The following is a 13,413-nucleotide window of genomic DNA, read 5'->3' as shown; positions in this document are numbered from 1 at the left end:
GTTGTTTCTTGGTCCATCAAACTTTACAACATTCAGTAACTCTATTGGTAAATGTTCAATTACAATTGTGATTTAGCATTTATTCAAATGCAACCAGTGTACTTTAAATGAAAGAAGCAAATTTGAACAGAAATACAATAAAATTAAGTTTATCATTAGTTGTGATTTCCAAAATAGATATCATCAGGAAGAACCCCAGTTCCAGTCCAGTTGCCTGTCATTTTGAATTGAAAGTCAAAGGATTATTGTTTGTCATAATGTTTCTGATGGAGTTTAAACAAACTAAAAATATTTTTGAAATTGGTGTAAATATAAGAATTTTATTGACCATGAGGTTCTTTGTTACACAAAGCATAGCAGTGATATAGTAAACAACAGGAAATCTGCAGATGCTGGAAATTCAAGCAACATACATCAAAGTTGCTGGTGAACGCAGCAGGCCAAGCAGCATCTATAGGAAGAGGTGCAGTCGACGTTTCAGGCCGAGACCCTTCGTCAGGACTGCAGTCGACGTTTCAGGCCGAGACCCTTCGTCAGGACTAAATCCCTTACTCACTCTTCCTTCAGTTAGTCCTGACGAAGGGTTTCGGCCTGAAACGTCAACTGCACCTCTTCCTATAGATGCTGCTTGGCCTGCTGCGTTCACCAGCAACTTTGATCAGTGATATAGTAAGTTCTGCTTCTGCATAGATACATTTATTAATGCTCTATAGTTAGAATGCCTTTAAATTACTTAGTACTCAACACATTTTGAAATGCTAAACATGATATTTTTAAGTTTTGGAAGTGACACTGAATTGTAATTACTAATCTGCAGTCAATTTTAAGAAGGCAAACTTGCAAAAATGTTCACTTTTCAGTTTATTTAAAATACAATTAATTAATCAACATTTTCATTAAAATATCCATTACAAACTTCAAACTGCAAAATAAACTGCAAATACAAGGAAATTACACAAATGGAGGTGAACAAAATTCAAAGGAAGTGCATAGGTTCAATACAGTAAATGGTTTTTCTTTCACTGCTTGTCATGTGTGCCCATATATAATTTAATGAAATATTGCATTTTTGAAATAGCAAGACTTGGTTTAATCAGTTATTACCTGCTAATGATTCTTGCTTATCGGGTGGGGGGGGGGTAATTTCTAAGTGCAGGTGTTGGAAATTTTGCATTTCCCTGATGGAACTCTAATAAGGAATATCAGATTGCGGTAATTTATGTCAAAGTTCTTTTAAAACAATTGTCTGTATTAGTGTGTTTTGCCACAGAGATAGACACAAAGCTTTAATTTTGCTCTGACATTCAAGGATTGCAATATTAGCATTGTTTCAACAGTATATTAACATATATAATAAAGTGAAAACAAGGGAAGTTGAAAAGTGAAATAATGCCTTTGATTAGTTTGGATTATTCAGTGAATAGTCAAGAAACACAATTTGACATTCTTTTTTCCCAGACAAAGGTCAATGAGGACTTTGGTGAAGAAGTGATATTTATTGCTCGGGTGCCATGTTTCTAAAATTAGTAGAATCACTTTCTAATGTTCAGTAATCCTCAATCACTGCAAAATAAATGCAAGCTTACATCTCCTTAAAATGGAGTGTGCCTGCATACAGTCCATTATACTGATACATTTAAACTTGTCACTGCACGGTCTAGCTAATGACTGATTGACAAAAAAAAGACATTTATTTAACTTAACAATATTACGATATTTACGACTTATTAAAACATTTCTAATTGTAGGAGAAAATATTAATTTGCCTTATATTGTAGTGTGTCTGCAGGAGTACACACTACAAGTGAGAGGAAGGATCTTTGACTGAATTACGAAGTTGTGCACCTCCCAATCAATCAATGCAATGTCCTCACTAAGTGGTATGGAGTGCATGTTAACCCACCTAAATCAAAGATCAACTACTGACTCAATTCCAGTTTTCTTCAGATAGGTAATGATGAGCAAGACTATTTCACCACTCAACAATTCCATTATTTACTGTTCCCAGTGTTTGGTTTCACCACTTCATCTGGGTTTTTTTTCATGTTTTTACTGAAGCAAAATTTCAAGAAATTAATTCCAAATCTAAGTCTTATTCTCAGTTTATTTAAAAATGCATATTTAATGTTGCATATTGTTAATTAATCTACCACTATAATATAATCTTAATATTTTGTTTTCTTTCCAAATGTGCAATCTATAACTCATTTACCTAATACTCTTAACACTGGAATCAACCCCTTTTTAAGGACTTATCTTTTCTGTATCCAACCTGAATTGGCGTTGAGACTGTTTGGTCTGATTGTGTGAATTTCTGACATGGTACACCCTTTCTGAGTTTTCATCCTCTATCTCAATGGCAGAACAGCTCCCTCTTTTGCGCGTAATTCACCAGTTTATGACTGTACAATAATGGTTGAACATACGAGTCAAGCCTGTTAAGCATTATGACCCTGATGTGTAGCATGTATTTTTCCTCTGTAATCATTACCTGGTGAACACATAAATAATGAACACTTGCATAGGATCCAGACAGAAGCAACCATGAACAGAGTTGAGAGGGGAAACTGTAATCTTCAAATTATATTGGACTGTACCCACACAGAAAGTTCAAAATTAGATTTCAGAATTAAGAAATATAAAGATTTATTTTTGTATCTTGTATTTAAATAATAATTGCTCCGAAACTTATAGAAAGGTCAGATATATGCACGGATAGTCTCTTGCTTTACCACTACAATTTACACTAAAGCTAAGATTCAGGATCATTAAATTATTGCTTTGTCCTGGGAGGATTATGATACTTATGGATCTCGCCTTGCAGATGCTGGATGCTTTTAGCTTTTAGCATCAGGATCTCTTCTAGTTGTGTTACATAATCACTGAAGTCCTGCCAAGTAAAAGAATTCTTTGTTCAGGCAATTTTAATCACATTGAAAACAATTATTAGCAGTATTCATACATCTAGTATATATCAGTGCAGTGTTAATCAATTATCTATAAACATCCCTTAAATATCCATATAAAAACAGCTAATCCACCCAACATTAACAATGTTTTTCATGGAACTATAAGGAATCTATTCATCCACTCATTATTGATTTTCTGTAACTTCTCCAACATAAGAAATTAAGGCTATTGTCTATGATTTAATCTGCCATGTGTTGTATTGCAAATTGATTCAGAGTTACACCCCACGGAAATAGGCTGTTCAGCCTACTGAGGTTTACACTACCAAGCACCCATTTACACGAAAGCCACACTAATCCCATTTTATTCTCCCCAATCTGCCATCGATGGCATAGTGATTAGTGAAACAGTTTAAGGTGCTAGCAATCTGGGTTCAATCCTACTGCTGCCTGGAAGGACTTTGTACGGTTTCCTCATTGCAGTGTGTGTTTCTTCCAGGTGCTCCAGTTTTCTCCCACATTCTAAAGACATCGGTTATAGTTAGGGTTAGTAAGTTGCAGGTATGCCAAGCTGGCACCAGAAGCATGGTGACACTTGCTGGCTGCCCCCAGCATATCTGCAGATTGATGCAAAAGACATATTCCACTGTATGTTTCGATATACTACACATGTGACAAATAAAGATAATCTTTGTAACATCCCATTCTGACATGTGATCCATGGCCTCTTTCCTCCACTGCCACGATGAGGCTCCAGATTCCACCATTCACCCACGCAATGGCAATTTACAATGAGAAGAATAATGCAAATTAATTTTAAACTTCTATATTTATTTACATCTGCTGAAATAAGGACCCTCAAAAGAATTGTTTGTTTAAACTAAAAGTGCAAATGTGCTGAAAGCATTTAGAGCAGGGGTTCCCAACCTCTTTATATGCCATGGACCAATACCATTAAGCAAGGGGTCCATACACCCCAGGTTGGGAACCCCTAATTTAGAGGTAAGCGAACTTAGGACTGTTAACAAGATGATAGAACAACAGTGACTATCTGTGCACAATAATTACAGTCCGCCAAGTGCACATCATCCTACCAGTGACTGATCAAATGAAAGACATGGATATGTGATGATGTGCATAAATCTGACCGTGTCTCACTGCTCCCAGACACTGGCTGGGTAACAGCCAGGATAACAGAGACCACCTTTTGTGATCTATTTCAGAGAAGAACCGGAAACAGAATCATGAGGTTTAGAAGGGAACAAATCTGGTCCAGAAGTTCGAAGAGGTTTTCTTTCCATTCCAGATGTTTGACTATAAGTCACAATCCAAGCTTAATTCTTAAATTAAGTGAAGAATAGGTCTTTTCAAAGTTAGTGTCAATAAAGGAGATTTATAACTGAATTTTCCAAACTCCACCCTCCTCCAATCGGAGTAATCCACTCTCTTCACGTTGACCAACCTCCAAAGTGACAATGTATGTTGCTCATGTGCCTCCCCCTTTGGCTTTGACAGCATGAATTCCATAATTCCCAAGTTCAACCTACCCTGTTTTAGTGGTGCTAGGAAGTTTGTGAACCCTGTAGAATTTTCTCTATCTCGACATAAATATGACCTAAAATGCAATCAGATCTTCACGCAAGTCCTAAAACTAGATAAAGATACTCAATTAAATAAACCTGTTCATTTATTTATTGAGAAAAATTATCCACTATTACATGTGTAACCCTGAGGTTCAGCCAGCATACATTTGTCTAGGGTAAGATAGCCTCCGGCCCAGCCAAACTGAGAAATATTGTTAGTGTGGATGCCGCATGATGTGTTGCCCAATTACAAATCCAAACCGCAAAATATCAGACAGTAAACCATATGCAATTAAACGATTGAAGTTTATAAATCTTAATCTGACTATAGAAACATAGAAAACCTACAGCACAATACAGGCCCTTCGGACCACAAAATTGTGCCGAACATGTCCCTACCTTAGAAACTACTAGGCTTACCTATAGCCCTCTATTTTTCTAAGCTCCATGTACCTATCCAAAAGTCTCTTAAAAGACCCTATCGTATCTGCCTCCACCACCGTTGCCGGCAGCCCATTCCACTCTCATCATCTTATACACCTCTATCAGGTCACCTCTCATCCTCCATCGCTCCAAGGAGAAAAGGCCGAGTTCACTCAACCTATTCTCATAAGGCATGCTCCCCAATCCAGGCAACATCCTTGTAAATCTCCTCTGCACCTTTTCTATGGCTTCTACATCCTTCCTGTAGTGAGGAGACCAGAACTGAGCACAGTACTCCAAGTGGGTTCTGACCAGGCTCCTATATAGCTGCAACATTACCTCTCGGCACCAAAATTCAATTCCACGATTGATGAAGGCCAATACACCATATGCCTTCTTAACCACACAGTCAACCAGCGCAGCTGTTTTGAGTGTCCTATGGACTTGGACCCCGAGATCCCTCAGATCCTCCACACTGAAAAGAGTCTTACCATTAATACTATATTCTGCCATCATATTTGACCAACCAAAATGAACCACTTCACACTTATCTGGGTTGAACTCCATCTGCCACTTCTCAGCCCAGTTTTGCATATCAATGTCCCACTGCAACCTCTGACAGCCCTCCACACTATCCACAACACCTCCAACCTTTGTGTCATCTTCAAACTTACTAACCTATCCCTCCTCTTCCTCATCCAGGTCATTTATAAAAATCACGAAGAGTAAGGGTCCCAGAACAGATCCCTGAGGCACTCCACTGGTGACTGACCTCTATGCAGAATATGACCAGTCTACAACCACTCTTTGCCTTCTGTGAGCAAGCCAGTTCTGGATCCACAAAGCAATGTCCCCTTGGATCCCATGCCTCCTTACTTTCTCAATAAGCCTTGCATAGGGTACCTTATCAAATGCCTTGCTGAAATCCATATACACTACATTTACTGCTCTTCCTTCATCAATGTGTTTAGTCACATCCTCAAAAAATTCAATCAGGCTTGTAAGGCACAACCTGCCCTTGACAAAGCCATGCTTGACTATTCCTAATCATGTTAATGCCTCTCCAAATGTTCATAAATCCTGCCTCTCAGGATCTTCTCCACCAACTTACCAACCACGGAGGTAAGACTCACTGGTCTATAATTTCCTGGGCTATCTCTACTCCCTTTCATGAATAAAGGAACAACATCCCAACCCTCCAATCCTCCGGAACCTCTCCCGCCCCCATTGATAATGCAAAGATCATTGGCAGAGGCTCAGCAATCTCCTTCCTTGCCTCCCACAGTACAACTCATCTGGTCCCGGCAACTTGATACTTTCCAAAAGCTCCAGCACATCCTCTTTCTTAATATCTACATGCTCAAGCTTTTCAGTCTGCTGCAAGTCATCACTACAATCACCAAGATCCTTTTCCATAGTGAATACTGAAGTAAAGTATTCATTAAGTACCTCCACTATTTCCTCCGGTTCCATACACACTTTCTCACTGTCACACTTGATTGGTCCTATTCTTTCACATCTTATCCTCTTGCTCTTCACATACTTGTAGAATGCCTTGGGGGTTTCCTTCATCCTGCCCACCAAGGCCTTCTCATGGCCCCTTCTGGCTCTCCTAATTTCATTCTTAAACTCCTTCCCATTAGCCTTATAATCTTCTAGATCTCTAACATTACCGAGCTCTCTGAACCTTTTGTAAGCTTTTCTTTTCTTCTTGACTAGATTTATTACAGCCTTTGTACACCACGGTTCCTGTACCCTACCATAACTTCCCTGTCTCATTGGAACATACCTCCACACAAATATCCCCTGAACATTTGCCACATTTCTTCCGTACTTTTCCCTGAGAACATCTGTTTTCAACTTAAGCTTCCAATTTCCTGCCTGATAGCCTCATAATTCCCCTTACTCCAATTAAACGCTTTTCTAACTTGTCTGTTCCTATCTCTCTCCAATGCTATTGTAAAGGAGATAGAATTATGATCACTATCTCCAAAATGCTCTCCCACTGAGAGATCTGACAACTGACCAGGTTCATTTCCCAATACCAAGTCAAGTACAGCCTCTCCTTTTGTAGACTTTTCCACATATTATGTCAAGAAACCTTCCTGAACACACCTAACAAGTTCCACCCCATCTAAACCCCTTGTTCTAGGGAGATGCCAATCGACATTTGGGAAATTAAAATCTCCCATCATGACAACTCTGTTATTATTACACATTTCCAGGATCTGTTTCCCTATTTGCTCCTCGATATCCCTGTTACTATTGGGCGGCCTATAAAAAACACCAAGTTATTGATCCCTTCCTGTTCCTAACTTCCATCCACAGAGACTCCGTAGACAATCCCTCCATGGCGTCCACCTTTTCTGCAGCCGTGACACTATCTCTGATCAACAGTGCCACGCCCCCACCTCTTTTGCCTCCCTCCCTGTCCTTTTTGAAACATCTGAAACCCGGAACTTGAAGTAACCATCCCCGTCCCGGAGCCATCTGAGTCTCTGTAATGGCCACCACATCATATCTCCAAGTACTGATCCATGCTCTAAGCTCATCCGCTTTGTACAAAACACTCCTTGCGTTAAAATAGTCGCATCTCAAATCTTCGGTCTGAGCACGTCCCTTTTCTATCACCTGCCTATTCTCCCTCTCGCACTGTCTACAAGCTTTCTCTATTTGTGAGCCAACCTTCTCTTCCCCAGTCTCTTCAGTTCGGTTCCCACCCCCTCAACAATTCTAGATTAAATACTCCCCAGTAGCCTTAGCAAACCTCCCCGCCAGGATATTGGTCGTCCTGGGATTCAAGTGTGACCCATACTTTTTGTAAAGGTCACACCTGCCCCAAAAGATGTCCCAATGATCCAGAAATCTGAAACCCTGCCCCCTAATCCGGAGGAAAGCACACGGAGGGGGAAATCACAAAGCCAAGGAAAGAGGACTGAGTCGAGACAACAGAGACTTTTGGAGAAGAGGAGTTCGGTGGGTAATACCACTCCGCCTGACCGGAAGTGCACGGAGAGTGGTAAGCGGCGTGAAGGAGTGGGGTGCTTACTGTTCTGGCTAACAACGGATGGTGCAATCCGGGGTATATTACGATCGAGGAACGTGTTTGCAGACTGGATATTGAACTTTTTACTGTTGGACTTCGACCACATTCCACCGTGATACAACACTTGGTGGCACGGGAGGTCGTTCCTGCCTGTGGCTATCGAACGTGCAGCTCCTCTCGTGGAGGGTCAGACACCCTGAGCCAATAGACTGGTCCTGGACTTATTTTCCATCTGGCATAGTTTTGCATTTTGTTGTTTGAGTGTTGGGGTTTTTTGTATTGCTATATTTACACTCTATTCTTGGTTGGTGCGGCTGTAACAAAACCAAATTTCCCTCTGGATTAATAAAGTATATTTATCTATCTATGCTCCAATCCCTCAGCCACGCATTTATCCTCCACCACATTCTATTCCTATACTCACTGTCGCGTGGCACAGGCAGTAATCCCAAGATTACTACCTTTGCGGTCCTGCTTCTCAACTTCCTTCCCAACTCCTGTACTCTTTTTTCAGGACCTCTTCCCTTTTCCCACCTATGTCATTGTTACCAATATGTACCACGACCTCTGGCTGTTCCCCCTCCCACTGCAGGATATCTTGGACACAATCTGAAACATCCCGGAACATGTCACCTGGGAGGCAAATTACCATCCGAGTTTCTTTCCTGTGTCCACAGAATCGCCTGTCTGACCCTCTAACTATAGAGTCCCCTATCACTACTGCCTTCCTCTTTCTTTCCCTACCCTTCTGAGCCACAGGGCCAGACTCTGTGCCAGAGGCTCGGCCACTGTTGCTTCCCCCAGGTAGGCTGTCCCCACCCCCCCCAACAGTACTCAAACAGGAGTACTTATTGTCAAGGGGTACAGCCACAGGGTTACTCTCTCGAACCTGACTCTTCCCCTTCCCCTTCCTGACTGTGACCCACTTGTCTGTCTCCTGTGTCCCCGGTGTGACCACCTGCCTATAACTCCTTACTATCACCTCCTCGCTCTCCCTGACCAGGCGAAGGTCCTTGAGCTGCATCTTCAGTTCCCTAACTCGGTCCCTTAGGAGTGGCAGCTCGACACACCTGGTGCAGATATGGCTGTCCGGGAGGCTGGGAGACTCCAGGGCCTCCCACATCTGACACCAAGCACAGAAAACTGGCCTCACACAAATACTTCCTCCTTTCCGCAAATAACACCAGTAAACCTACCTCGCCTCGTCCCGTTACTGCCAAAGCTCGTTGAGCCAAAACCCTAATACTCTGCTGCCTCTCACTCCGCTGCCCACTCCGAACGCTGCCTGCTGGATATGGCAGTCTTCTTTTTAAACCTTTCGCGCTCTACTGGCTGATGTCATGCGCCTGCGCAGTCTTGCCTTTCTTTTACCCTGAGTGGTAAAAACTGCCTTGGCTCCGAAAATCAGCCGTTCACTTGCAGCCTTCTTGCTCCGAATACAGGGTTAGTAAAGAAAATAAGAAGAAAAAAGGCCCATTTTAATGAAACAGACTAAAGTGCACATTGGAGCTCACAGAATCGTCCATTCGTCCCCCATCAACTTCCTCCAAGCGTAACTGACCGTCGGACCCTCGCTTTGAGACCACTCCGTCCGGTGGCCTACCAACTCTTTCCATTCGCGTCTTCTGTCTTCATCTCTTGCTGACAAAAGACCACAAAATCCCTGCTCCCACACCCATAAGACAGAACAATGCCTCTCATTGGCTAGCATACATTCCAAAGCCCCCGTTATCTCTAGTCATAACCCAAACATTGCAGCTACAAAGAAACCATTACCTTAGCAGTGAAACATTACAGGCAGGTCATTGCATCAGCAGTGAAACTGTACAGTGCGTTACACATGTATTTGTTGGGAAAAGGATGTGACTCTCTGGGGTACTGCCTTCTCCAAAGCTATTTGGAGTCAGGTGTTCCAATCAATGAGATGAGATTGGAGGTGTGGATTGTAGAGGTGTCCTGCCCTATAAAGACACACAAAGTCAGGTTACTGACAGAGCCTGCTCTTCTCAAAAGGTCTGTTTATGTGCAGCATGTCTTGATCAAAACAACTTTCAGAGGACCTTAGAAGAATTGTAGAGATGCATGAAGTTGGAAAAGGCTATAACAGCATTTCTAAAGATCTGAGTGTTCATCAGTCCACAGTAAGAGAAATTGTCTAGAAATGGAGGAAACTCGTTACTCTCCCTACAAGTGGGTATTCTGCAAAGATCACATCAAGAGCACTGAACAAGAATGATGTTCATGAAAGGACACAATGGAGGAAACCACTGTTCTCAACAAACAAAAAAAAAATGCTGCGTGTGTCAAATTTGCAAAAGACTACCTGGACATTCCACAATGCTTCTGAGACAATGGTCTGTGTACAGATGAGACAAAAGTTGAACTTTCTGGCAGAAATGCACATTGCTATGTTTGGAGGAAAAAGGGCACTGCACACCAACACCAAAACCTCATCCCAACTGTGAAGATTGGTGGAAGGAGCATCATGGTCTGGGCTGCAATGTTGCCTCAGGGCTTGGACAGCTTGCTATCATTGAGGGAACAATGAATTCAAATTGTATCAAGACATTTTACAGGAGAATGTCAACGTAGCAGTCCATCACCTGAAGCTCAATAGAAGTTGTATAATGCAACAAGACAACAATCTGAAGACAAGAGTAAATCAACAACGGAATGGTTTAAAAAGAAGAAAATTTTGTGTTTTGGAATGGCTGAGTCAAAGTCCTGACCTTTATCCAACAGAAATGTTGCGGAAGGACCTGAAGCAAGCAGTTCATGCAAGGAAGCCCATCAACATCTTGGATTTGAAGCAATTTTGTAAGGAAGAATGGTCTAAAATTCTTCCAAGCAGGACTGATCAACAGTTACTGGAAATGTTTTGCTGAGGTTATGGATTTACAAGTTACTGAAAGCAAAGGTTCACGTACTTTTTCTAATAAATATATGTAACCTCCCGGGAGGGGGGAGAAGATGGCGGCACGACAGCAGCGCGCACGGTCACGTCAGTGATGATATCTGCTATCTGTCAAGTAGGGGACAGTGCACAATTCGGATTTGATGGAGACAGACGTGAGAGCACGGAGGAACATCTGGAAAATTTCTGAAATGCCCGCTTCGTTGCCGCTGCTACTGTGTGATAACTGGAATCTCCGGAGCTGAAGGCCTCAAAATCCTCGGTTTTGCGTGCTTCAACGGCCGGGAAGAAGTTGAAGGCGCTCGGGAGGCTGTATCAGAGAGGCTGGTCAGAAGTTCGGAGTTTTCGGACGGGTGGACTCCCTGTCGGCTGTGGTTGGGTGCTTCCAAGGTATCAGCAAGTTGACGGTGCCTGGAGGTTTATGGCAGGGAGTTTGTCCCTTTTGCCGCCTGCTATCGGGGACTCGGGAGTCGATCGACTCGGGACTTTGAGACTTCTTTTTTACTGTGCCCATGGTTTGTTCTTCATCAAATTATGGTATTGTTTTGCACTGCTGTAACTATATGTTATAATTATATGGTTCTGTCAGTGTTAGTCTTTGGTCTGTCCTGTTTTCTGTGATATCACTCCGGAGAAACATTGTACCATTTCTTAATGCATGTATGCATTTCTAAATGACAATAAAAGAGGACTGAGTGTTCTCATAATCTAATATTGGATCATTTTTCTCAATAAATAAATGAACAATTATAATGTTTTTGTGTTGTTTATTTAATTGGGTTCTCTTTATTTAAATTTAGGACTTCTGTAAAGATCTAATCACATCTTAGGTCATATTTATGGAGAAGTAGAGAAAATTCTACAGGGTTCACAAACTTTCTAACACCACTGTATTTAGTCCTAGCCTAATCACAAGACAATACATAAAAACCAATTGAGTTACTAACAGTATCTCTTTGCACTGTGGGAAGAAACCACAATACCAGCAGGAATCTCACACAGTCATGGGGAGAACGTATAAACTCCTTTCAGACGATGCTGGAAACGAACTCTGAACTCCAGAACACCCACGAGCTGTAATAGCATTGCACTAACTGCTACACTAACGTGGTGCCCATAATTTATCATTTCATTTTGAAATTTTATTGTTTACCAAATTATATTTTATGTCAGATTCTTGCAATCAAAATTCCAGAGCCCCTGTTTCTGCACTGAAAATAAAGGAAAAGCTTTTTCACTCATCCCAAACTTTTACTGGAATGTAATCCTTGTGCAAATGAATGGTATTTGTATTAAAGAATATATTTGTGCAAAAAAAACCCAAAACAACTTCTAGTTTTTGATTAAGAAAATTCTTACCAATATCGTTAGTTTGTTGAGCAGATATTCTTCTTTTTCAAAAAGAGCTAACGTTTCTTCTAGCTGTTTACAGTGCGATTGGACAACAAGTTTCCTGCAGTGCAAAGAACAAAATGGTTTGTAATTTACTACAAACCTCTGTGTAAATTTGAGAAATTGGATCTCATCCTCTAAATCTGTTTGGTACACTCTTCCAAACTCTATGAATCCAATTTTAGATAATCTTTTCTAGGTTGTGTGGGAACTGGCCAGCTCTAAAGTAAGATTTTTAGGCAGACTGTTGCAGATTCCCACATCAGCAGGTTTTTCCATCTCCCCAACAACCTTCTGCCAATTTAAATCTATATCTCCTGGTGTTTGAACAACCCATTGAGAGAAATAGGCTCTTGCTCTTTATACCACCTTGACCCTGATAAGCTTCTTTCAGCCTCCTCTGCTCATGATAAAGAGCGCTGGGCCTCTTAAGGAGCATTAAGATGGATAAGTCCCCAGAGCCTGATGGAATATAATCCAGGTTATTGTGAGAGGCAAGTGAAGCGATTGCTAAGGCCCTAACAAATATCTTCATGTCCTTTCAAAGCACAGGTGAGGTTCCAGAGGACTGGTGACTAGCTAATGTTCTTCCAATATCCAAGAAGGGAACCAGGGATAACCCTGAAAAATATAGAGCAGCGAGTCTCACATCAGCAATAGGGAAGTTACTTGACAGAACTTGAAGGAAATTTTTGACACGGTGCTGATGGTGATTGATGAAAGTAGCTCTGTGGATGGTGTTTACGTGGATTTTAGTAAGGAGTTTGACAAGGTCCCTTATGGAAAGCTCATCCAGATTAAGATGCATGGGATCCATGGCAAATTGGCCTTTTGGATTCAAAACAGATTTGCCCATAGGAGACAGAGGGTGGTGGTCAATGGGACGAATCCTAGCTGGAGGTCTGTGATTAGTGGTATTCCACGGGAACCTGTTCTGGGACCTGGGTGAAAATAAACGTAGTTTGGTAGGTTAGAAAGTTTGCAGGTGATATGAAGATTGGTGGTGTGGATAGCTTAGAAGACTGGCACAGAATACAATGGGATATAGGTCAGTTTCAGATAGAAACCATAGAAACTACAGCACAGAAACAGGCCTTTTGGCCCTTCTTGGCTGTGCCGAACCATTTTCTGCCTAGTCCTACTGAC

General features: G+C 41.6%; 1 protein-coding gene across 4 annotated transcripts in view; it reads right to left on the bottom strand.

Moving 5' to 3' along the window:
- Positions 1–636: 636 nt before the first annotated feature.
- LOC134343878 (kinesin-like protein KIF24) overlaps positions 637–13,413 on the bottom strand; it is a 78,892-nt gene continuing 66,115 nt past the window's right edge. For all 4 annotated transcript variants that reach the window (XM_063042744.1, XM_063042743.1, XM_063042742.1 and 1 more), the window contains 2 exons: positions 12,235–12,328; positions 637–2,890 (listed from right to left, as the gene is read on the bottom strand). In XM_063042744.1, the coding sequence (XP_062898814.1) occupies positions 2,774–2,890; positions 12,235–12,328 (211 nt within the window). In that variant the 3' untranslated portion in view covers positions 637–2,773. The remainder of the gene's footprint in view (positions 2,891–12,234; positions 12,329–13,413) is intronic.

The sequence above is a fragment of the Mobula hypostoma genome, chromosome 3, assembly GCF_963921235.1.
Source record: "Mobula hypostoma chromosome 3, sMobHyp1.1, whole genome shotgun sequence".
NCBI lineage: Eukaryota > Metazoa > Chordata > Chondrichthyes > Myliobatiformes > Myliobatidae > Mobula > Mobula hypostoma.
This window is presented reverse-complemented; position numbering and strand designations above follow the sequence as displayed.